Source organism: Centrocercus urophasianus, unplaced genomic scaffold (genome assembly GCF_019232065.1).
Source record: "Centrocercus urophasianus isolate 14NV4802_14NV808 unplaced genomic scaffold, USGS_Curo_1.0 seq_10, whole genome shotgun sequence".
Taxonomy (NCBI): domain Eukaryota; kingdom Metazoa; phylum Chordata; class Aves; order Galliformes; family Phasianidae; genus Centrocercus; species Centrocercus urophasianus.
In genome coordinates this window covers 100608189-100633015 of record NW_024884142.1, presented here as the reverse complement: position 1 = coordinate 100633015, position 24827 = coordinate 100608189, and the positions used below count along the sequence as shown (strand labels likewise).

Sequence of the window (24827 nt, the reverse complement as noted above, 5' to 3'; positions counted from 1 at the left end):
CCGCCCGTCTTCATCCCGCGCGGCGCCTCATGGGAACGCGAGTTAGTACGGCCGAGCGGCCGCGAGGCAACGGGCCGACTGTGACTACATCTCCCATGGTGCCGCGCGGCGCCGCGCCGCCGGTTGCTATGGTGACAGTCCTGCGGCGCGGGAGGAGGCGCGATGGCAGCGCCCTGCGCGCTTCCCGCCCATTTGGCGGCGGCTCGGTGCGCCCCTCAGGCCAACGTGGCCTCGAAGGCTTAGCCGTGCGTGGAGGGCGGCAGCGCCCCTAAGGTGTTGGAAAGCGGGTGCCCGCCGTATTAATTAATGCTTGTGGTCATTAACCTTTCCGATCTTTCACTTTACGGGCATTGCTTCCCTTCACAGGATGAGGTCCAAATACCGCCATTAGCAGACAGCCGATATTCCAGGCAGGTGCACAGCTGGCAGCTGCGGGTGCCCACAGCTCTCACTGGTAGCCCCAGGCACACGCAGGTGAGTGAACCAGCTGGGCGTTCTTGCTCAGTGATGAGACCACTCACAGCTGAAAGCACTATTTATGCGTAGTGTTGTGTTTAATAAAGTGTAGAACGTTGTCAGCCTTCTCCATGTAACAAGTTGGGTATTGGGGATGATGATGCCTTGTATTTCTTTAATAATTTCCTCGTGAGTTAGTTTCTTCATGTATTTCCCTCAGCAATCTCAAAAACGGCATAAAATGTTTTGTACGGTTTTCCCAAATCTTTGGAATGCATCCATCCTTCTCTCAAATGTTGTGGCTTGCTGCACAAGCCAGGTGCAAATTTACATAATAAAAAACAAATTTCTTTTTTCAGCTTACAATTACATCTGAATTTTCATGCTAATTTAGAAAAAAATTACTGAATCACGGGGGTTGGGAGGGACCTCAAGAGATCATCGAGTCCAACCCCTATGCTAAAGCAGGTACCCTACAATAGGGCACACAGGTAGGAGTCCAGATGAGTTTTGAATATCTCCATAGAAGGAGACTCCACAACCTCTCTGAGCAGCCTGTCCCAGTGCTCTGTCACCCTTACCTTAAAGACATTCCTCTGCATGTTAGTATGGAGCTTCCTATGCTCCAGTTTTAGGCTATTATTCCTTGTTCTGTTGCTGATTCTCCCTTCAAATTTTGGTTGTCTTTTCAACATTTAACCTGTTCAATCTTCCTAGGAACCACACAGCAAAACATACATCCTGTTCTGTACAAACGTATACAGATATTAAGATGATTATTGTTACCAAGTGTTCAATCTGTTACTACAAAGCCCTTTACCAGAAAAGTGGCTGAAAATAGAGAACAGCAAATGTAGCTTGCAGGTAGGAAAACAAACTGTGTAAATAACAAAAAAAAAAAAAAAAAAAAAAAAAAAAACCCACAAAAAAAACCCCAAAAACATTTCGAGAGAAATGCTATTAGAATACCTCATTTGGGATTTCTGAACTGTAGTTTTCAAGCGTTTCTGTGACTATGTGGATAAACTGTTTTATATGTAGCTAATTCACTGACTGGCTAAAAAGTCAGCAACCTCTACAAGCTGAGCTCTGCAGTTTAATATCTGCTGGGACTCTTTTGCTGCTGGTTGCTAAGACTAAGTGTTCCAGAAAAGGCAGATGAGCTTTCATAGCACCAGTGCTTTGTTTCAAATTAATTTCCCCTTGGTAACATGTCAGGTGTAACATGACAGAGTGTATGGTGTACCTGTACAAAATATTTTCTGGTGGTCCTTGAGGATTGTAGCTGCAAAGACTTATAAGGCTGTTATCTACACTGTATTTTAACCCTTGTTAAAATCAGTTCTGCATGTAATTTGAATGCTTTCAGAAACTATTTAAAGTATTTCAAATTCATGTAAGAACTAGTATTTTTATGCTTGTTTTTGTGACTACCTTTCACTCACTGAGATAAATCCATTTAGAAGCTTTGAAATTTACAGCCATTGTTAAATCAACTTTCTCTCCTGCCCTCCTTGAAGATGTTTAGAGAATGTGTTTAAAATAATGACAATGTATTTAAGTTTTAACAAAAATAAGTTCTTAAGGGCTTGAGATATTTCACTTTCTTAGATTTTATTGTTACAATGTTTATTTGTGGGATAATGTTGTAGTGGCTTTGAATAAATTATTATTATCTTGTCTTAAGACCAAATAGTGTAATATCAAGCACAAGTTTCTGTCCCATAAAGATCATCTTGGAAGATTTCTGGCATTAGCAGCATTAACAGTGAGGTCATTCACTATCTTTGAATGTCAAGCAGCTAAGCTACCTTGTATTTAGGAATGAATATTTGCACTTCATGTAATTCAACAAAATGGAGTCTTAACATAAATACGTGGTTTGGGTTGGAAGGGACCTCAAGGATCACCAGTTCCAACCCCCCTGCCACAGGGTTGCCAACCACTGGATCAAGCACTAGACCAGGCCGCCCAGAGCCCCATCCAACCCAGCCTTGAACACCTCCATGGATGGGGCATCCACACCATCTCTGAGCAGCCTGTGCCACCACCTCATCACTCTCAACAAAATATTTCTCCCTGTATCTGATCTAAATCTTCCCTCCTTTAGCTTAAAGCCATTCTCCCTTGAACTATCACTATCTACCCATGCAAAAAGTTGTTTTCCCTCCTGTTTGTTATCTCCCTTAAAATATTGGAAAGTTGTAATGCAGTCTCCCTGGAGCCTTCTCCAAGCTGAAGAAGCCCAACTCCTTCAGCCTGTCTTCTTAGGAGAGGTGCTCCAGCCCTCAGAGCACCTTTGTGGCCCTTCTTTGAACCCTCTCCAAATAAGCAGGCAAGACCTTTGTCTTTCAAGAGCCACCTGCTACAGCCTTTCACAATCTCATGTATTCATGCTCTTTATGTAACCACATCAGGACAAAAACAAGAATAGCTTTCAGGAGGCTGTGTGTTACACTGCTGTATGGGAACTGTTGAGTCCCAGCCTGACCCACTGATGGAGCACCTGGGGAAAAAAGGAAAAGGAAAGGACCCAGTCAGCCCTAGGTGCACAGGTGAAGGCAATTCAGCTGTGTGACCAGAAGGGGTGGAGCCTGGCTGCACCTCTCTTAGACCTCATTGAAGGGCTGTCACTGAGGAAGGATTTCTGCTTGGAGATTTTCTCCTTATGGAGTTTTCCCCTGGGAGCCTAGATCTTCAGAAATGGATGAATGCTTTCCTTTTTCTTTGTAGCCCCTTTCCATCGTACTGCTCCCTTTGTCATTATGCCTCCTTATCACTGTTCCTCCACGCTGATCTTTCTGATTGTCACAGCTACCCATTGCATTACTTGTAGGTGTGCAAAGCTGCTTGTACTGCAGGTTTAAGTGAGATATCTCCATGCAGTGATGCCGAAACAGTTTTAATCTCATTATTCTGTTTGATCTGAAACACCGTAATTTAAAAAATAAATATAAAAATAAGTCATTCAGTGGATGTGCGTATGTAGTAAGATGGTTAATGAATTATGAATTCCTAATTCCCTGCTTAGCTGCAAAAAAAATTTAAAGATTTCAAGCTGAATAGTTCCTGAGCATCAACTACAGTGAGAGATACCAGAGGGTTCACTCCCAGTTTGAAAGGCCCATATCTATTCTTTATTTAAAAAACAAAAAACAAACAAACATCTCTCTCCACTTTTCATATAGAACACTATAAATGTCAAAAACTGTCTCAGGGGTCAGTAATATTTTGGCTACCGGACACAGCACATGGCTGTTCAAGACAGGTAGAGCATTCCTACGTATGCTACCACTTCAGTGTGCCATCAGTCCTGTTACATTTGCATGTCCTTTCGCTCACTTTCAGTTCTGCCTTCTCTAGGTCTATTAATGATAAACAAAAGAAAGTCTTTTTCTTGCTGAGGTCACATTTTGATCACTGGCATACTCTAATCATTAACCTGGAATGCTTGGTTTCTTCATCCTATCTCATCTCTGTATTATCCAATGGAATCAATTCCATGTGATCTTAACAATCTAATGATATGTTGTTATTGTTGTGTTGTATACACACCTTCTAAAATGATACATATGACAAATAGGTCCTTTTACACCTTACTTTTACATTTTACTTTACTTAGCAAGGGCAAATAGAAACTTAAGTCTCTGATTGCAAGGCTGCCACCTTTCTCTGAGCAACAGTGGTTTAGTTGAATTTCATACTTCATCCTTCAGTAAAACTTGGCATATTCTGCTTCTGTTTGTGATATCTAGTGTGGTCAAAGTGTGGAGGCTTTAAGCAATACACATTGCTTTACTAAATACACATGAAACAGGAAAGATGTAGAAGTGAAGCATGCTAGTTATGAGGCAACAACAACAACAACAAAAAAGAAAAACTTTAAATATGTGGAACTACAAGTTCATTCTCACTTATTTTCATATAATCTATGCTAACAGAGGTTTCATGATTTCATTCTGGTGATTGAATTGCCTGGTGAGTTCCTTGTGTAATTTGTTTCAATTAAAAAAAAAAAAAGTTCGCTAATTTCTTATCAGTTGTCACGTTGCTAAAAGTGTTCCTCAATACTGCAACCTGCTGTTCGTTGTCAGTACAACATAAACCTCACCGATGTTTTTCAAGGTCTCTCTTCAGTGTTCAAACTGTGTGTAAGTCTGAGTGTAATTCCTGAAATAGAGCCATAATAATATAAGCTTTATTTTAGATGTGCAGCTGCAACAAGCATGCATGGAATTCTGGAATTCTTGCATCAGAAGTACGAGGAAAGCTGAGAAGTATGAACTAAGCCAAGTGTGTTTAAAAAAAAAGAGCATCCATGTCCAAATGCCCTCGTGGTCTGAAAGTTTTTCTAATTTAAGTCATATAAAAATAAATACTTTAAAACATAATTAAGAATGTAATGAAAAGATGCATAAAAAATTTCAAAGACCAACACTGCTTTTCCTTGTACCAAGAGCATATTAGCCTAGCCTGAGACATGCATCTCCTTACATACACTTTTTCTTTCATTTTGAATGTAAAAACAAACTATTTGCATAGCAACAGGATTACGTAGCACAAATTAACTTTGCTATGCCAAAGTACAGTAAGCTTAAGGAAGCAATATTTATTAAGCCCTTTGGTTAGGAAAGAAGTCGTGTTTAATCTAATGTTTAATTTCCACTTACAGGATTTCCGAGAAGGCAATGTAAAGGATATCCACCCTCAATCATTGCTTTTGTCCCCTGCAGAGGAGGGTGAGGAGGCTGCCAAGAACTGTTTCAGAATGGATGAAGGCCCTTTACCAAAGGTAACCCAAGAGTCAGGTGCTATCAGAAGCAGATTCTGCTTGGCTGCAGAGCCTCCAGTTTACCTACAGAAGAGCAGTATCATTGGAAAAGTGAGCACTGCCAGGAAGTGCTGCCTGCAGGCCCTGCAGAGAACTTAGGACATGGTGACACGTGGGGCAGCAGCAATTAAAAGTTTTGATCTAACAAACATATTTACAATATTGCATATAACCATGTTTACAGCTAATTTTTAAATGCCCCTCGATGCTTAGAAAACACTCTTCCTGAGAGCAGCTGTTCCACATGCATGTGGAGGCTCTACACAGTCGTGTGGCAGACTGAGGAAAGCAGTTACTGTTTGTTTTCTGTTAATATTTTCTAAGGTCTGAAGACTGTGGTGGTGAGCAGGCATGGGCACATTAACTATCCAACATTTTTGTCTCCAAATATATTCCAAGTTTTCCCTCTTCATGAGAGACTGTTCTTGTCTTGCTCAGGTAGGTGACCTTTTCTATTTATTCCAGTTTCTACTTCATTATCATTATTATTAGATGAAATATGACCAATGCAGCATTCTGTATGGGTGTTGCCTAAGTAATACTTACTGTATTCAGTCTGCTGAAGTGACCATTTGCTGCTGCTGCTGTTTTTGAGGGGTTTGAGCTGTTTCCCTTTGATTGATTGTTTCTTTTAAATCATGCCTTGTATAGATGCCAGAAAACATCACGTCTCGTATTAACTCTACTCCTCTGTGCTGTATCCTGCCCACTCCATACATATCTGAGCCTGTGATTAATAATGAACACTGAGATTTCCCCCCCCCAGAAACATCTGTGTTATGCCCTAGATCTTTCCTACACAAAATACCACTTATAACTCATATTTTTATGGATGAATGTACTGCACATGCACTGAGAAGGCATATTAATTGGTTTTCCAAAATAGGTACCTTTTGAGCTGTGATTAAATAATATAAAATTCATAAGAACTTGTCACAAGGAAGGATCAGAGTCAGGAACTGTGATCTAGTTCTGTTGTGTTTGGTTGTTTTTCTTTTGCCTGGCATTACATTAATCCAGTCCTGATTGATGCCTCTCAGTGATTTTACAATTTAACTACAGAATAATAACAGAGGAATTGGCTCTAAGCTCTTATTCCTTGTGGGTGGAAATACTGATCTGCGCTGATGAAAGGTTAGGATCTGTTCAGAAGCAGTAGCAGGGGAAAAAAAGAATAATTTTAAAAAGTGAGTCTTTTCCATTTTCAAATGCAAAGCAAGCTAATTTCTGAAAGATCAGACATATCCTAGCCTGGAGAGAAAGCTCTGCCAACCAACCATCATGTATTTGTTTTGCTGTATGTCCAAGTGCAATCCAGGACTACCACACAGAACAGATCAATAAAACCATCTGTCTTAACGTGCTGTGCTTGTCCCTGCTCAAAGCCCAGAGCTCCAGAGCCAACAGAAGGATCTGCAGAGACCCAGTGAGCCTCTGAAGCAGCCTGTTTGAGTGTGCCACGGGCTGCAGGACTGAGGGGTCTTCCTGATAATCCCTACTGAGTTACTGCCAGCCTTTATCCAGGCGTGCTTTTGGGGCTGTCTTTCTGCAATCTGTAATTCTTTCAGAATTCACTGATGAATTCCAATCTACTGTCACAGAGATCTTGTGCTTCCCACAGAAACTGCTGTCATTATTTTCTGTCACAGGAAGGATGGAGGTGTCCTTTGCCTTAAAGCTAAATGTCCTGGCTGCCACTGACTTGACTCAGCTTCCTTCCCACGATGATGTGAGCCAAGCCTTGCCACAAGTTTACATAACTTATAAAACCTGACTTTTCTTTTCCAAGTTAAGGGAACTTGCACCCAGCTCTTCATTCTTTTGAGAATGACCCAGTGTTTTCTTTTCCATCTGTCTTATTTGCAGGGCCATTGCAGGGAATTTGCCTTTCTTTGACTGTAAAGGGGTAAGAAGAGTATCTGAACATCAAAGATACCAGTCTCTGTGGAAAAGATAATACAGGTTGCTTCCAGGTTACTTTTAATCTACTGAACCAGAGAGAAGCATACAGGCTCTTCCTTTTATCATCTAGACCACAACCAGCATTGTAACATGTTGGTCCTTCCTCATCATCGCTTCTTTATAATTATGAAATGAAGAAGGAGCAGTGAACAGCAGGGTTTTTAGTGGCAACTTTTATTCTTTTGTTTTCTATGTGCAGCATCTCAGTAACAGGAGGAATGGCATCTGAATATCTCCATCCTAAGAGCTTCTGCTCTAGAGCCCGGCTCACTGCTTCCTTCTCTCCATGTTACAAGTTTCAACTGTCATAAAGCACAGGATTTTAAAAACAGTTATAAACACAGTGCTGAGCAGGTAGCCTTTCTACACTGCCTACAATGGTGCCCCAAGCAACTTAAGTGCCAGACTGATAAGCAACTAATGAGTATTTCTTTAGAATGTTTCTTTTCTGATAGGTGATGTATCTCACCTGGAAGCTGTCCTGTAAGATGAGAAATCTTGTCATTCTTTCTTTCTATGCTGAACTAACAAACAAGGCACGTGAGCTTTGCATGTTATGTGCTTTACTTTAGGGCCCCTTGGTTCTCTGGTACCGGTGGCACTAGTACTGACTCCTGACATCTGGATTGCAGAAAGCTTCCTTTTGATTTGCTGAGCATTAAAATCTAAAAATAAAATCCTGTTTCCCCAGCTAGGTGATAGCCAGCATTGGGCTTTCCGTGAAGTTTTCTGAATTGCAATGCTTATAGGTGCAAATATTTTCTGAAGACAATTTCATCTGCTATATGCATTGAACCAAAAATATCAAATATTTAAAAGGAAATAACAGGCTCCAATTTTTCTAAATCCTTGCAACAACACTAAACATACCACTACAACATTTCTTACATTCCAAATTCCACACACGTGCTCTGATTCGAAGTCCACCTCCGAGCATCATTTATTGCCCTGCTACTTCAGCATACTGATGATCTCTGAGATGCTGACTCACAATGTATGGTGTTCAATTTGATTTTTGTATTAACAAACCAAGGAAGTTTTGAGTATCACTTGTCTAATTTTCCATGGTATGTTTTCTGCCTCGTTTGGATCCGGTGCAAGCTTCCAATTTATTTGGGGTGAGGAAAAAAAAACCAATCATGGAAGAAGTTTGTTTTAAATCACGCATTTTCTTCCTTCTCACTGCTTTCTGTTTAAGAGCCATTTAAAGAATGTGGACTGATGTGAGTAATCTTCACAACTCTTTCTCTTCTTCCATTTTTGGGGAAGTGTGGAGTGTAGCTTTTATACAAATAGCTGATTTACTTCCAGCGCCGTCAGAGTGAGTTCACAAGCACTTCTTCATTGTTCAGGTGCACTGTTCAGATAAGAGCAGGTCTGTTGCAGCTCAGCATCTTTCTGGATAGAGTGACCTCTCATGGCAAATGCTGGTACTCTGAGAACAAGGGGATTTTTTTGTCTCAACTAGATGTGAGATGTGAGATAATAATGGTACCAGTAAGAGAGCAGTAACAAAATTGGTGTTAGCTCTAGATATCTTCTAGCTGTGACATCATGAACCACCATAGAATTTCATGTAAATGTTGAAGATAACGTGAAATTACTTATTTTAATAAACAAATTAAATGGTACTTCAAACACAGAACAACAGGTATAATTAAACTGTATCAAAGACTTGATGTTCACAGTCAGCTGGCAGATGAACACACCGAGCTCCAAAAGCAAGGGAGAATTCATTATGAAATGCTTATGCACAAAATCCTGCATCATCCCTTACAGAATTAATTGATAGCTTCTCACAAAGCAGACCATCGGAGGTGTCCTGAGTTCTGTGACTGTCCTGGGGCTGTGACAGCCGAGGCTCTCCTCCTCGGGCTGCTCCGTTTTCTGGGTGCACACTGCATATGCTGCATTATGACACACTGCAGATGTGGTCACGTGGGCTTCGTGAAGCTGCTCTGCTGCCTTGGCTACAGAGTGACTCAGATATCAGGTGATGGTGCACACAACTGGTCTCGATTTGCTTCAATAGCATTAGCACATGTTGATAAGACATCTCAGCCCTGCTAGGCGGTTGCTAAAAGGCAGAGTAACAAAGGGTGCAGGCTGAATGAGGAGCAAAACTGTTAGCATTTTTTGCTTTTTGCATTTCGTTGATATATATTGTAATACATTTAGCATTATTCTCACTATTTGCCCCCTGCGCTGCAGTACTTAAAATACTCAACTGTGGTTTTGTTTGATGCTTCAACTTATTTGAATTTCAATTTTGTTTCCAATCCTTGGGGGAAAAAAGAATAATCCAGCAAAATTAGAATATTCATTGAGTTGCTGTCACAAAGCTAGAGAAAAATACTTAACAATGGGGTAAATTGCATTCAGCAGTAGCACAGAAAATAGATTGTTTGCTCAAGCACTGAATACTGACTCCTCAGCTAGAGCCTGACCGCACAGAGCAGTACTGCTGGAGTACTGCAGAGTAGAGCAGGCTGAGCTCTGCCAAGTTACTGCAGCTGAGAAGGCTGCTCGCTCTGCCTGTTCTGCAGTTGGACCAGATGCACTCTGTGCAGCTCATGCATTAGAAGGGGCTGAACTCGACCTTGGCATGTTCATACCACTGTACAGAAAGAATCAGATAAACTGGGTAAAAATCATAACAACACAAGAGAAACAGCAACAACAAAAACAACCTGAAGGGCAGAAGAGTTTTTCTTCAGGGATTCAGTGAGAGAGACAACTCAAGCAATTAAACGTTAAAATAAGTAATTCTACAGAATACATTATTCTATTATTTAGATGTGGTAAAAGAAAGGAAGTACCAAAGTTGATTAAAGCACTATTCCTTCTACAAGTTTCTTGCTTAGCACAGTAAGCCAACTTGTGGACCAGTATTTTACTTTTGAACATATGGAGACAGGGCTTTTATATCCTGTACTTCCAGAAAAAGCATATTCTTGTAGCTTGGCAAGGCAGAAAAGGATTTTGAAAGTACCTTAACGCTGTGACGTGCATGTAGTATATCCTAAATCACTGCATTAAGTTCTGCAAGGTAGATACACTGAGCCACAGTCATTAGTCTGTGTAAGAGGAAATAGAAGCACTAAGGCAGTACTAAAAAGAAATAAAATCACCCTTGATGAAAACCCACGTAGTTCTATGTGGTGTTGAATCAAGGAGATCATGATCTTTTACTTCTCACTTTTCTATTTCTTATGTCATTAACTGTTGATCTTAGCAGTTAATTTAAGGAATCGTCACCCATGTCATTAAAGCTACTGTGTGTTCTGTATAGTGAAACACTACATAGTATTTTCAATTTCATTTACATCTAGAATTGCAAAAATACTCTAAAACACCACCCACATTATTTACAGCATACAAAGGGCTTGCAGGTATTGCCTACATATTCTGAAAGTTATTCATCACAAGGCCACTTGCCAACTCCTACTTCAATGATGTGGAGGCAGAGGTGTTCATTTGCATGAGGCAAACTGTGAAACAAGGGACAAATCAGAACAATAGTGCTGCCATTGAAGCAAGTTCTATCAGAGAAAGCATGGTCAGTTCCCACTGATGAAGTTACTCGAGGCCTTTAAGGAAGCTGAAAAATAGCTTCATATTCCTTGCTAATTTACAATAAATTAAAATTGGCAAGCTTCACTATGTGTTGAAAAGCAACTGCTGCCTAATGTGCAGAACTGTACCAGTATAGTAATTGCCATGGTGCTTTTTAAATTGAGGTGAAACAGAAACAAGCAAAGCCCCAAAAAGAGTAGAATCTTGGCCAGCTATGACAGTTGTAGCATAGAAATAATTGGATAAGTAGCCTGGGACAACATCTTACTAGGTAAGTGATGGTCCAGCATTAATAGGTCTTTGAAAAAGAGAGCTGCCTGGGCTGGGATGGAAAGACTAACTAGAATCCTACTCTTCTGCTTTCCCCTACAGCCCAGTAGTCACTAATGTACTCACAGCCACACTACAGTTCCTGCCTGGCAACAGCTCAGCTCTCAGGAATCTACATGGGAGGAGTAGGGGAGAATAAATTGCCATCAAGCTGCTCAAAATAACAAAACAGTGTATGTGAATTCTACTGTTTCAACTGTCAAGTGCTAACAAACAAACTTCAGTGCTGTTAGGGCTCCTCAGGACATCTGAGATAAAGAAATCAAAGGAGGAATTTGCTGGCCAGGTCACTAACAAGTTTGCAAACCCAAGCTGCTTAGGAGGAAGTGAAACGAACAGCCAAATGAAGTGCACCACTGCGGGATTTTGAGAACTAAGGTCATCATAATACAACCATCAAGTGCTGAACATCTTCAATCCACCAACAGGAGCCATTCATTGTTACAACCAGAAAGGCTTTAGTGCTATTCCTAACATGTTTGTGTCCTCCTCCTGCCCAGCTACAAAATCAGCTGAGTTTGCAAATAAACTGGTTCTGGTTGACGGTATAGAACAGAGACCTATTGGTCATGGGGATCTGGGTGTCTGCCCATGGGGAATTTCTTATGAAAAAGACTACGAGAACAGAGAAGTCAAATCCCAATCTTGCTGAAAAACAAGTGGACTGCAAGCAGGTAATCACAGGCACAATCCCAGTTCTGATGCTTCTGGAGTAGGAATACACTGCTTCTTACCTGAATTATATTCTGCTTGACCTCAGAATTCATGTTCTTGATATCAGCCCTCAGGAAAACAAGCTGAACTTCAGCTGGCTGAGATCTCCAGCTCCTCTTGCTGTCAGGATGCCCTCTGTTGCTCAGACTACAGGCAGAGCTGCAGTGTCAGAAGAGCTGAATTCTGCTTTCTTCAGTAGTTTTGCAACATGGAGCACACTGTTTAGCAGAGCCTGATTTTGTGGGGTGCTCTCTGTTTATTATGCCCCTCTGTTTATTTGGAAAGAAAGTGTCTCATGTTTGTTTCAACTAATTGTGATTGACTTTCTGTTTTAGCTCAGCTGTGCTTAGTCAAGGTAGAAAAACCCAAACATCCACAAATAAAAGGCAATGTTGTGTCATACCTGCAAGTTATTTATTATAACAGCATATTCGTAAAGACCCCACGCATTTCAAGGCTACTCTCTGCAAACTCAATCATAAAGAAGAGAACACACCGAAGTGAAAAACAGTCTAAAACAGCATTTCACGGGAACATAATTTAGTCATACGTGTCTTGTACTTCACTGCTAATCTCCCTCATACAGAGCGGATCTCTACAACAGAACGTACTCTATGAAAAGCAGATGGGTTAACAGATCATTTGCATCAATCTAAAAGAAAACCTTCCTACTCAACATATGCTTAGTTCCCACAGATTAAAGGTTTGGGGATTTTCATCCTCCTTGAGCTCGATTCACAAGAACATGGGAAGGACTCTTCAGGTGCAGCTCCCTGAAAACCTACACGGCTCACATTTCAGTATAAGGTGCTCACCAAGAGAAGAAAAGGAGGGCAGGCATTCCTTACTAGGGAATTATTTCTCATAACAATGAGAGCAACACAGCTGGAAAGTGGACTGCTCTGGGCTTCTGCAATGGCTCTAGCCCCTGTTAAGGGCCCAGTCCCCTTCACTGAAACACAGCTGTGATGAAGCTACTCGGAATCTAACCAGGAGGGAACTATGCTATTGCCTTTTCTGACCTGGTTTAGTCAGAGGATGCTTTTCCTGACCCACCAATTCTGTCTGCATGGAAATTGCATCCAAGAGTGAAAGCAGGTGAGACTTAGAATAATTCACTCAAGCTCCTCAGGAACTTGAAATTGGTTCCTAAGCAAAAAGAGCTTAAATACTTTTCAAGAACAACTTAAGAGGCAAGGCAAACAAGTAAAACAGAAATCTGCAGGCATGATCAAAAACATCGCTGCTCTATGACATGCAACAGCTAGCTAAGATTGATCTGCTAAATATTACTTGCCTATCTTGTTAGCTTCATTGAAGTGACACACAGTAAGGCATCAACAGTTTTGTATTTTGATCAACAAAGACAATTTTCATACTCTAACATCACGCCTCAGCTTTTTGCATTAAACTTTTACATTTACAAGACTGGTGGTCATCCTACTGATAGATCTCTGATAGATTGGAACAATGTAATATTAAAGCATGAATATTTAGTTGCTTAATAACCCAAGATTTTAGAAAACCCAGCACACCCAGCACACCCCATGGAAAGAATGCAGACACTGCACTGACGAGATGTCCAAGGAACTGGTTTAGAAACGTGCCAGCCTGCGCTGCATTGGCTTTCCACCTGAAGTTATTTCACAAAACAATGATTCCCTCTTTGTTTTTATTTTTATTTTATTTGTTTGGGGGCACAATCCGAGGGGAAGGATGGGAGGGAGGGCAAGTGGGAGGTGAAGGGAAAGGGAAGATAAAGAAAAGTGAGAAGAGAGGTAACAATTATTTCAGTATGAAGTTTTGCACACACAAAAAAACGGAATTACAACTTAAGACATTCGCTTCAGTGCACAGGAGAGAAGACGTTTTAAAATAACTTTATTTTTGATCCTTTCAAAATTATGATTTAACATTATCAGAAATGAAATAAGAAACTTAACCAGCATATTTAGTTTTAAAAGCATTTAATGACATAGCATATATTTAACAGATAGGGTAAAAGTCTAGAGGTACAGTTCGATACAACTGAAAACCAGTTCCAGTACTACTCTTGACTACAGGCCCAGTCATCGAAAGTTCATTCCTATTAAATGTAGTTTTTGATTGTGCAGTAAGATGAAAATTTTTCATTACAATAGTTACAGTGACAGAGAAATGCACACTATGTATCAAAGAGCAAGGTAATGTAGCAAAATTATAACACGCAGTGCTGCAGCTGACAAGCAAGTAACCATTTGAGTAACATTACTTTTCCAGTAAATGCTTCAGTTCCACTTTTACACTTATCAATGATTTTAAAGGGTTTATTATACATCTAGTCTTATTATACTTTGTACTAGAATTATCTGAAACATACAATATAATGTATTTCAGCAAAAAAAAAGGTTTTTTTTTTTGAAATTACAGATTATTTAAAACTGTATCAGCCTGCTTATCCATCTCAGATAACATTCTTATCTGTCATACTTGATGCAGAAAAGCTTCAGGTTGTGTTAATAACCAATGCCAGGACAGGAATGGTTTGTCTGTAAGTTAATGCATACCTGCACTCTGTTACAGGAAAGATAATACGCTATCATTTTAATAAATGTTAGAATTGAAATGGGAGGCTCCACTAGTCAAGACTCAGCATTACAACCTTAAATGGAAGTGAACATTTTTGAAAATTTGTCCATTGGGTTTTGATGTGCACAGTAGATTGAAAGCACCGCTGCCTTGCATACCAATAGCACTAGGAGTGGGTTATTTTCCAAGACAGCCTCACAAAATTGAGGAACAGTTTAAATAGTAAGATCTAATCTACACTAACTTCATTTAAAAAAAAACAACAAACAAAAACAACCCCCCCAAAGCTGGTCCTCCCCCTCCTACAGAAGCTGCCCAATGCACCTCATACTTGTAACTTTAGATTCCTTTTTGTTGGCTTTTTATTTTAAAATGCTCTATAAATAAAAAAATGTCAATCACATTGAGGAACATGAGGCACAGAGAGTAACGTATTGGTTCTGAGCTCGCATGCTGGAATTCCACTGGAACGGTCAGAGAAGTGCAGTGTGTGGAGATGGAGTTCACTTCTTTTTACCAAAAAGGCTGAATCTTTTCTCTTTGTCTTTCTCTTTGTCTTTCTCTCTCTTGCCAGGACTGGACTCGCTGGTTATTGTGACGCTGGCAGGCAGGGTCTGGGCACGGCTGGAGGCTGGAGTGCTCTGAGTGGTCGGGGACACTTCGATTTTATCAGATGAGATAGCTGATGTGATGGCCTGGATCCACGTGTTCATCTCCTCCTTCAAGAAGCCCGAAAGGTAGAAAGCTGTTACAACCCACGCACCACGCTCCCTCTCGCATTCAGCATTGCAGATGGGGAACGGATAGAAATGGGGAATCCAACACAGTGCTAACTATCATCTGGCACTCCTCTGGTTATGCACCTGCAGGAGCTGTCTACTTCAATCTGCATCTGAGACTCCTCAATCATTATGCACACATACATACATGACCGGAGACCAGAAAATTGCAGTGCACTCCTAAGCTCTTTGCAGTTTTTTTTGTTTTAATTTTTATTTCCCCTTGTCCAACAGCACAGAATCCCCATCAGTAATAGACTGAGAAAAACACACTTACATCGTCTTTGGCTTGGAAGAGGTATTCATTGCCATCAGTCAATCTGTAGAGAAAACACCCATCACAAATCAAGGTTAGCAGCAGTCACAGTGGTTCAATTCCTGCTTTTTTAGCTACAGTACATAACCAGACTGAGACATACAGGAAACTCGTAACATCTCTACAGGCACAAATACATGCCAACAACTAATGTTCTGGTATCTCATACTGCCATGAGATCCAGCCACACACACTATATTCTGATCCCTATGCTTATGATAGTGTCAGTGTTCCAGTATGTCACGCTGCACTGCACAGGTCATGATCTTTGGCAGCTGATGGCTTATTTCAGTACTTGCTCTTTCAGGCAGATCTCGTCTATCTTGCAAATGACAGTACAAAAGTTTACTCGATATTTTAAAAGCCAAAAGTCACAGACAACACCCAGAGTTTACATTTTTTTGGTAGAAACCCATCAAAACTCTGCAACTGCCCTGCTGTCAGACCGTGATGATGAGTCAAGATACCATACTGTACATGGCTCACGAGTACTGCATCTTCTCACAGTGAAGATCAGAAAATTCCGTCTGTTTTATTACTGTGCTGATTTTACTCAGAGAATTTAACTGGGATACATTTAACCATTTGTTATGTATGAAGATATATTAATTAAAAAAAAAAAGACTGAATTACATCAGATCAAGCATCTGAACAAGTAATAGGGTCAGTGGAAGCAGCACCTGATCTTTCTCCAGAAAAAGAAGCATTAAATGGCAAAACAACATAAAGCTGAAGTAAGACATTTGGAAGAATGTAACTATCATAGAATCATAAAAAGGCCTGGGTTGGAAAGGACCTCAAAGATCATTTAGTTCCAACCCCACAGTTACGGGCAGTGTTGCCATCCACTAAATGAGATGCTAGACCATTCTGCTCAGGGCCCCATCCAACCTGGACTTGAATACCTCCAGGGATGGGGCATCCCACCTTCCCTGGGCAGCCTGTGCCACCACCTCACTGCTCTCTCATTGGAAAGTTTCCTCCTGACATCTGATCTAAGTCATCCCTCCTTTAGCTTAAGATCACTCCCCCATGTCCTGTCACAATTTACCCACTTAAGAAGTAGACTTCACCCCTACTTATCATCTCTCTTTCAATACTGGAAGTCTGTAATGAGATCTCCCTGAAGCCTTCTCTTCCCTCAGTCTGTCTTTGCTGGAGAGGTGCTCCAGCCCTCAGAGCATCTTTCTGGCCCTCCTCTGGACCTGCTCCAAAAGGTCCACATCTTTCCTGAGCAGGTGGCCCCAGACCTGGATACAGCACTGCACGTGGGGCCTCACGAGGGCAGAGCAGATTGGGACATCCCCTCCCTCTCCCTGCTGCCACCCTTCTGTCCATGCAGCCCAGCACACTGTTGGCCTTTTGGACTGCAAGCACACACTGCTGGCTCAGGTCCAGCTTTTCACCCATCAGGACCCCCAAGCCCATTTCCACAGGGCTGCTCTCAAGGAGTTCTTCTCTCAGTCTGTACTCATATCTGGGATTGCCTCATTAGGTTCACACAGGCCCACATTTCAAGTCCAGGTACCTCTGATCGGCACTACTTCCTTTTGTTGTATCAGCTGCACCACTCAGCTTGGTGCAAATTTGAGAGTGCATTCGATCCCATCATCTACGTCACTGTTAAAGATAACACTGTTGGAGATAAAGAGAGCGCAGGTCTCAACTATGCCTGGCTTTCTGTAAAAAATTAAGGAAAATATTTCCATTGTACTCTCCACAGATCGCTACGAGGCTTTTCTGTGAGAACTGCCTGCGCGTGAACCTGCATAACAGAGGCCTCAGCCTTTGCAGAATCCTCCCAGATGCTCTTCTCAGCCTGGAGATGGAGCTTTGCCACAATGAGCAGGTGAACTCTGAGGAAATATGCCACATGATACTGAAGCAGTTCTGATACACGTGTCAGTGAAAGAAGGGCAATTGATTTTTCTGCTTAGGTTTGTATCTGGAACACCTTATTCTTACATTATCAATTCAGAGATGTTTTAATAGTGTGAAGGATGAATCACAGAGCTGCAGGCCTGTCTTCAAAAAGGTCAGTAGCAAATTTCCTTATATAAGAATTGTATTTAGAGGATTCTTGCATCAGTGTAGACTTGGAAAAAAACCTATCTTAGATTACACAATCCAGTCAGTTCATAAAGTGAGTCTCCTTTGAAAGAGTCCTCTAGCAGCTGTGTAATAGTACAATATTTTTTAACTGTTGGCACTGAAGTATTACTCAGTAAAACACAGTTTTGGAACTGAAAGCCGTGTTTTTATATCCTTTGAACAACAAGTACCTCATATACTTCAAAAGTGACTGTCTGCAACACGTTCAAAACCTGAAAATGTGATCAATGGATGTCTTCAACAGTCTCCTAAATCCATACTAAAAAAATTAAACAAAAGATTTTTATGAAGAGCAGAACCATGAACACTCAGCTCTTTTCATTCAGTTCCAGAGGCAGCAGTTGGAAAGCTCAGGGTTTTTAAGTGCAGACTCTTAACTTTATGTATCTAGTCTTATCTCATAAATAAGTACCATTACTGTTTTGATACTGATTGCTACCTTTGATAAACACACCAGATTTCAGGGCTGGGAAAAACCCTGTTCAGAAAAGCAGATACTGCAGTTAATAGTCATCATCAGCTCTTGGGCTGGGTCCTGCCCGTGAATTTGCAGAGTGAACATACCCACCACAGCTATTTCTCATGTAAAGAAACGTCAGCAGGTTTACCTTAGCTTGAACACATGCTTCTTCTTTTTATAATCGACTGCTACTTCACAGACTGCTTCTTTCAAGCTGACTGGGATCTCATTGTGATAGGGAATGCCAGAAGCAGCAGCTTTTGAATCCTTGTAGAAGCCCATCTCTTGGTTGTTTATGACACAGTACACGTTATGCCATGACCTTCGAGACACAGAAAACAACAAAAATACTTATAAATCTAATGCTCTTGCTTGAAAAACTGGCAAAACTGAACACAATGATTGCTATAAGATAATGGAGACCAGTTCAACCTGAGGACAGAAGCACAGTATACTATGTCCTGCAAAATGCAGACAAAAATTCTCTCATACAAGCACTACTTCAAGACAGAAGTCCTGACTTTGAGCCAAATGGAATGAAAGGTTTCCAGAGCTCTCTGATAGCACATAAGCATTTCCTAGCAGTGGGTGGATCGTTTGGCAGACTATGCAGCTTACATTCTTGGGAGATAAACTGATAGACCTTTTGATGACTATACTTCATTGTAGAGGGAGTTCTCATTTGCAAGCCAGTGAAGAAATTAAATATGAAATCCTTGACTGTCAGGAGTGATTAGTGACATCATCTAACTCATTGTCTAATGCAGTTACAAAAACCAATGGTTAGTAGAAATAAGGGTCCCTAAATGTTAGTATTAGCAGCTGTTGCAACACCAAATTAGTTCTCTGATGTGAAGCAACTCTAGCTGAAGAAAAATGGTAGTCCTGTAGTGCAGATCCCTTGTCTTATGATGTGCACTCAGCTCTGCTGAGCACCTCAACTCTGACCACGTCCCTCAGGTGTTGGTGTAGCTCAATAGTCAACACTTTCCTTTTCAGCCAAGTCACACAACTATTCTCAAGAGCTTTCTCAGGTTACAACGAACCAGCATGTGATTTTCCACTGCAGGCAGAAAGCTCAGAAATTCTGCTTATTTGAGGACCACACAACTGAGTCCTTAGGCACAGAATCAACTAAGGCACACAAAAACATTTCACTAGTTCTTCTCTTCTGAACAGATTACAGTGTAGGTGGAAAGTGCTAACGTGCAAACAGAAGAAGATGTCAGAATAATATGGGCATTTCTGTTCTTACACCTACATGTTTTTCTTTTCTTGTAGTAACGCACAACTTGAGAGAACTGGAATCAAATCCCACTACTGCCACAAATTCATCACACGAAGTGGGAAAGTCATGATATCTTCATGCCTCCATTTTCTACCTTCCAAATATAAGCCAATAGTGCATCTTCTAACACGTATGATTAGATTGCAACCTCATGAAATACATTATTCAATCATGCATATGCAATTTCTAGAACAGGAGCTTTAAAATATTTTTGGAGCTGCGAGAAGACAATAACTGCAGTGATAACATTGACTATTATGTAATAACAAAATGCCCAGTGTTGGAAGGGACCCATAAGCTCTTGGCTCAACCCAGGATCATCCAAAATTCGAACCATACATCGCAGTGAGCTTGGATGCAAGTATCTGCATTATTAAGCAGCGATCTTCATTAAACATCAAGTACTCTTACCTGCTGGAGGCTTTCTTGCTGTGTGTCTCCCATTCATGTTTACGATGCAAGAAGCCCTCCATCTGAGCTGAAGGAATCTCCTGTGTTTTGGCTGGTAGGGTAGCAGCAGTCTGAGCCTGAATGGCAGCCGTGGCTTTGCGGTCTGCCGTTGGAGAAGGAACAGGACTGGACTCTTTTGAACTTGTCCTCTGTTCTGCAGCTCCATTAACCATTTCGTTTGTTTCTGCAGTTTCTGCCACCTAGGGACAGTGAACAAAGTGTTCAGCTAGATGCCTCGCAACACTGAAGTATTCTGCAGTTAACCTGATTCCCTGCACAATGTGGCTGTGTATAAGCTTTGCCTGGAGAATGACACAGGCCAATGAGATCTTTCTCATGGAGACACAGGAGGCCAAGGAAATTAGAAGGTATGAATGGATTAGTACCCATTTTACAGGTGGAGAAACAGGAATATAAGAGCTGCTAAACTTCAGTGTGAATTTTACTGTGCTTTGCTCTGCTAGTCAATTCATAATATTTTATGTATTGTTGTTCCTAAAAGGAGAGCATTCAATTCTGCTGCTTACTCAAATGTTTGGAACAGTAACAATCACACTTTCTGCAAACCTAAGAGGAACAGTAGAAGTTATACACATCAGCCACCTTAAATACGTTTGTGACATTACTGGGGCATAAAAGATCTATAAAAGGTATTAGCTATGAGTCAGCAGAAAAATATGTCAAAACTGCCCAGGAGCATTTACAAAAATTTTCAGAATTTATTTCTGTAAAAGCTCCTTTCCCACTTTCCCCATTCCCCTAGTGACACAACAAAATCAAAACATGCAGAAATTAGAGAGATTACACCATGCATTTCATCTCCAGCATCCCAGTTAAGGTATTCGATCTTAAAGACAAGGGAAATGAGGTCAGACGTCATTTATCGAAGTCTTTTTCAGACTTCCATTATTAGGAGGATTGGATTTTTGTTAAAGGAACTGAAAACCACCACAGTCACACAACATCACACAGCTATTTACCCCCAAACAAAGACAGAACCAAGGCCTTGCCCATCACTTGCTTTGTTGATCGCGTTGCCTGTCGCACTGTGATCGAGATAGCCTAGAGAGCAGCCATGTTTCCAGCAGCTCTGACTGGTCAAGCTTTCGACGTCTTCAGGAGCCATTCATCCCAAAATCATTTAAATTGGAATCCTAATGGCTATACACTTTTGAAATGCAGCTTGGTCCCAGTTTTTTTGGTTTTTTTTGTTTTCTTGTACCATTACTTGGACACGTAGAGCCATTGGTAGCAGCTCAGGAGTTACACAACCAGTGTGTATTATTATTATTAGCAAGTTACTAAAGCTTAGTGCTGCTAACGCTCTAGTAGATTACAAACGTTCTGGACTGTTTTTATGCAGACAAGCAGGTATTTGTGAATGGCACAATAATTAGACATTCCCACTTCTGCACATAGCCCGGACAATTCAAAAGCAGCCGAATTATGCAACATACTGAATTTTGCTACTGTTTGCTAGAACTTCTTGTACCTGCCAAGTATACGTTATTGTACCTCACACCTTTGTACCTCATATATTGACCTAGAAAGATCTAAGTGTCAACTTGCTATGGATATGGGAAGGGTTGGTTAACTGCCTTTAAGCAATCTAAATTTCCAGAGTACAGACACTACACCACTGAAACAGGAAAAGAATCACAGCTCACATTCCACTGCAGTCGTATCTATTTTACTCTGTCCCTAAAGAAACACCGCCTTACAGCTCAGTTTATTAGAAGAAATATCTACCCTGCGCTGAAGATCTATCTATCTCATGTTAGCCAGATGGAGTAAAATTCAGTGATGCTGTTTCTTCAAAATCAGGGTAAGTCAAAACCATCAAACCAGGCTATTTCTATCCAAATCTTAATTCAAAAATCTTGCATTAAAGAAGGGCAGGGGATGGGGGAGAATAAACAGATAGATGAGACTGAAGCTTATCCAAACGCTGCCGGCACTGCTACTGCAACACAGGTTGTGTCATTTGCAGCCAGTGATTCACCTGTGAGTGCTCAATTAATTATTCATCGCCACTGCTGATCACTAATGCCCAACATTCCACATTCAAGATAAAGGAAAGCCCTTCAGAGATACTCTTCTAAACTGGCAGGATCCCTGTCTGAGATACACAAAGCCCACACAGAATTACTGGACACTCGCATGGTCTGCCTGCTGCACAGACACAGGAACTCAGCACCACCTCAGACAAACTACCCAGAACTACCAGTGCTAAAAGTTTTCTGTACTGATACAGACAAGATGTGAAAATAATTATTAGACACTTTTGGGTATCCCTAACAATTAATCTGAAATAAAAAAGGACAAGTTCCAGAACAGCAGCCACTGCAAAAGGTACTTAAATTGTCTTTATGGGAAGTAACGTGTAATTCAGTGCTGCAATCTGCAACCCCATGGTTTTAAGCGACAAATGCCAACTTCAATTACACAATCAGACCTGTAATATCTACTTAAAATGCTACTGATTGTAAAAGGGCCATGAAAAGCTTTATTGATGCTCTTTCGGGTTTTATTTCCTTTCCATGTGTTATCTACAATTAACAGAAAACAAGCAAAATAAATCTGAATCATAAACAGGTATGCAAAGAATGTGTAATGAAAATAGAGGAAAACGGGAGCTAGACAAACTTTAATGGAACATGCGCTGGGCATGCAGACAACGCAACAGAAGACAAACAGTAATAGCAAACTGTACTGTTACAACAAAGCAGTCATCACGTACATGGAAACAGTTGTCTTAATTGTGACTGAGAGGTTAGTTGCAAGTGCTTTAGTGGCTAGGGGCTGCTCCTGAGGTGTTCTTAACTCAGGGCTGTATTTCATGCAACAGAACAGCCGGTGGCAATGACTGGAGACATCCCTTTGATTTTCATAGTGCTTAAAGCAACGTTATATTCAGTTCATCACATTAAGCCTCTGCACCACAGCTGAAATAATAGAGACATATTTGCCTTTTCAGATGTAAATAGGTGACAGCTTGTATCTTGTTCTGGCCTCACCATCCTTTTAATGCTCTAAGCCAGAACCACGGGCCACAATCAAGCAGTGAAATCTTACACACCTAGTGCTGAAAATGATGACCTTAACTGATACTTAATTCATTTTCCCTAATCATAAAAGTATAATTCCCATCTATCAATGTATCCATATAAATTACTTTTTACATACTAATTTTTATCCAGAATTTACCTGAAGTATTTTCAGGCTGTGGTGTCTGAAGCTACAGCTAAACTGCTCTACAGCTGTCACAGTCCTAAAGGCACAGAGAACCAACACTGGTGTAGGTAGTCACCAGATCATTTGCATCATTTCATATGGAATTTTTAAAAGCATTAAGAATCTCTATCTTGTTATCCTGACAAAAGAAAAAAAAACATGCATCATGAAGTGGAAAAGACAAGTTACAGTAAAAGTATAATCACTGAAGCACATCCTTTCCATCACCTCCCTCTTTACGATCTCAGCCAACACAGAATAACTGAGCTGCACTGATCAGCCAGAAGTTTACAATTTGACCAACAGCATGTCTTGAGCCTCAGGTCAGAAAGAACACGGCTGTGTACATCTGATGTACTGCAAACAAGATCCAATGGAAAAAGCTCTGCTGTAAGACTGAAGTGTGGATGGCAAAGATTAACACAGAAATGCATTATGTTTCATGGGAATAAAATGAAAAATGAAAGGAACGGGTGGTGTATGAGGCCATGATAAGCAACAAGATGATGACGATCTGGGGTGTGCTTGCAGGCCACCTCGTGTTCCCTGCCACAACTACTTACAAGTTCATAAACACTGGAGTGTACAACAGTTATCTCACTTCCTCCTGAGTACTAAAGATGAACTAAAAGACTTTATCTAAAGGAAGAAAAAGGCAGAACTGCTTAATATCCTACAGCATTAACAGTGTGCAGATTCAGAAGCCACTGGGATGCACGATTTGAAAGGCAAACTTAAGCTGAAAGGCATTCTTCCCACAGTCCTAGACTGGGACCCATATTTCCCCTGTGCTACAGGTAGGAGCTCTGGTAGCCACTGACTTGAGCCTGCCAGCAGCCTTTCCTCTGCTCAGTGTGACCTCAGAGAGTGAGGTTCAAAAACACGACAGACAACACGAGAGATGTTTCCCATGATTCTAGGCACCAGTGAAAACAAGTTGGCTTTGCAGGAAGGTAATGGGGGGGTAAAGCCAGTTTGCTACTCTTTTGTTGCTTTAAACACATATACATATTTACTGGTATTTCTCCTTTAAGATGCATCTTGACTCCACTGGAATACCCTCTGTCAAAAAGGACTGAATGTACAATTCAGCCCACATTATAGAAAATACAGAGCTGGAATCTTAGACCAATGTACTTTATTTCACTTTCAGAGAAAAGCATCACAACCCCTCTTTAAGGGTCCACAACCTACTCTCATTTATACCCCTTTATCTCCAGGGTCAGGAAACAAAATTGCTGTTGCATAAATTAGACAGGACTGAGAGTAAACGGGGCCCCAAAGCAGCTATTCAGTATGATCACAAGTCTTCATTAGGACTAAATACCAAGATAAATCTAGAAACTATTTTTTATTGTTTTATTTCACGTTTATTTTTATCTGCAGTCAACGTGTCCATTCTACATGGAATGTTATACAGCTAATCTTAAGGCTTTTAATTTGTTGGTAGTCACAACACCCCCCACCCTCCTAGCCTTCACTACTGAGCTCACTTGCAGGTACTGTCTTTGGCCTTGTGAATAACTCGCTTGCTAATGCAGCTGATTTAATACTGTTGCCGTGCTGAAACCTGTTAGTATAACTCGATGCGTCATACCTGTCAGATTCTAGTTCTCTTCTTCATTATGATGTTATCTCATTAAATCTCAATTACTCATAAAAGGATGGTTTAGCTGGAAAATCTTAATACTATTAACAACATGAAAAACTCACAGTAAATAACATGAAATAAATGTGTCACCTTAAAGCAA

General features: G+C 40.8%; 1 protein-coding gene and 1 long non-coding RNA gene across 6 annotated transcripts in view; one reads left to right on the top strand and one right to left on the bottom strand.

Annotated features, from left to right (window-relative positions):
- Window positions 1-213: 213 nt before the first annotated feature.
- On the top strand, window positions 214-24827 carry LOC122165823. Of its 3 annotated transcripts, none has more exons than XR_006170611.1 (8): window positions 214-273; window positions 367-474; window positions 5129-5248; window positions 5612-5725; window positions 11198-11328; window positions 15012-15174; window positions 17256-17381; window positions 19386-24827. It is a non-coding gene; the product is annotated as an uncharacterized LOC122165823 (long non-coding RNA). The 3 variants fall into 3 exon arrangements; XR_006170617.1 differs by having other exon boundaries at window positions 17256-17469; XR_006170618.1 differs by lacking the exon at window positions 11198-11328.
- Window positions 13734-24827, bottom strand: part of SPTBN1 (spectrin beta, non-erythrocytic 1) — an 89336-nt gene continuing 78242 nt past the window's right edge. For all 3 annotated transcript variants that reach the window (XM_042828929.1, XM_042829006.1, XM_042829093.1), the window contains 4 exons: window positions 19804-20042; window positions 18253-18426; window positions 15494-15536; window positions 13734-15156 (listed from right to left, as the gene is read on the bottom strand). In XM_042828929.1, coding sequence (XP_042684863.1) covers window positions 14941-15156; window positions 15494-15536; window positions 18253-18426; window positions 19804-20042 — 672 coding nt within the window. In that variant the 3' untranslated portion in view covers window positions 13734-14940. The remainder of the gene's footprint in view (window positions 15157-15493; window positions 15537-18252; window positions 18427-19803; window positions 20043-24827) is intronic.